At 37.3% G+C, this 857-nt stretch overlaps 1 protein-coding gene across 1 annotated transcript; it reads left to right on the top strand.

The window, feature by feature from the left end:
• Window positions 1-22: 22 nt before the first annotated feature.
• On the top strand, window positions 23-834 carry LOC105461292 (cysteine dioxygenase type 1-like). The gene is made up of 2 exons (XM_011707783.1): window positions 23-197; window positions 555-834. The coding sequence occupies exons 1-2, from the start codon at window positions 33-35 to the stop codon at window positions 588-590; spliced, it is 201 nt and encodes a 66-aa protein (XP_011706085.1). The 5' UTR covers window positions 23-32; the 3' UTR covers window positions 591-834.
• The last annotated feature ends 23 nt before the right edge of the window (window positions 835-857 follow it).

Below are 857 nucleotides of genomic sequence, written 5' to 3'. Positions count from 1 at the left end.
ATAATCTTCGATATTTTTTCGTTCAAGATTCAATGGGTTTGCACCGTGTCGAAAATCCAAGCGCAATTAACCCCGCGGTCTCCCTGCATCTGTACTCACCGCCGTTCTCGTCGTGCTCGGTCTTCAACAAGCAGACCGGGCAAAAATCTACGTGTACGGTCACATTCTGGTCCAAGTACGGGGAAAGAAGGAACCGGGTGAGAGACTGTTTGCATATCTTGAAAGTTTTATCTCACCGTGCGATTTTCGATCTACCTCTTCGGAAGATGCAGCGTATCAAAGAATCTTGCCGCATCTGAAAGTTGCATTTTACGCTGGAAGTCATTACAAAGATTTAAATTCGATTTACGAAAGTCGCACGTAATGAAATATTCGTCTTTTTTTACGGAAAAAAATTTAGAGTTCACATCAAAGTGAATGTCTCTGATCTTACGTCTCTATATCTCTCAATTACGTTTTCACACAAGTTTTACAAGTTCTATTGTATTGAATCAATACGAATAGCCCAACGAGCAGAACGAGCGAAAATTTAACAATTTATTTATAATTTACAGCAAATTCAAGACGCCAGATCTCCCGAGGATAATTAATCCGAACAAGGCAATAATACCAATAATAACAATAAGTGTCGCAAATTAAGTGTCAACGATGTTTTAATCGAGTGGAAAACAATTTGCATCATCTCAGATTGGACCTTGGTTGCTCAAATTAAGCTTTGTAAATTTTATAAATTAAGACAAACGGTCTTTAACAATTGTGCTATTATTATTGTCGAATTTTCGTCGTGTAATGTTTTTATTTTATAAGTACTTAAATCTATATGTATAAGGACCTGTAGATCGGAAGAGCACACGTCT

This window comes from Wasmannia auropunctata, unplaced genomic scaffold, assembly GCF_000956235.1.
Source record: "Wasmannia auropunctata unplaced genomic scaffold, wasmannia.A_1.0 LD294835.1, whole genome shotgun sequence".
NCBI classification, from domain to species: Eukaryota; Metazoa; Arthropoda; class Insecta; order Hymenoptera; family Formicidae; genus Wasmannia; species Wasmannia auropunctata.
This window is presented reverse-complemented; position numbering and strand designations above follow the sequence as displayed.

Excerpts from the sequence above, each read along its gene's own strand:
- LOC105461292 (XM_011707783.1), top strand. The coding sequence starts at position 33 with ATGGGTTTGCACCGTGTCGAAAATCCAAGCGCAATTAACCCCGCGGTC. Across the intron at positions 198-554 it reads ACGGGGAAAGAAGGAACCGG|CAAATTCAAGACGCCAGATC; the intron begins GTGAGAGACTGT and ends TATAATTTACAG.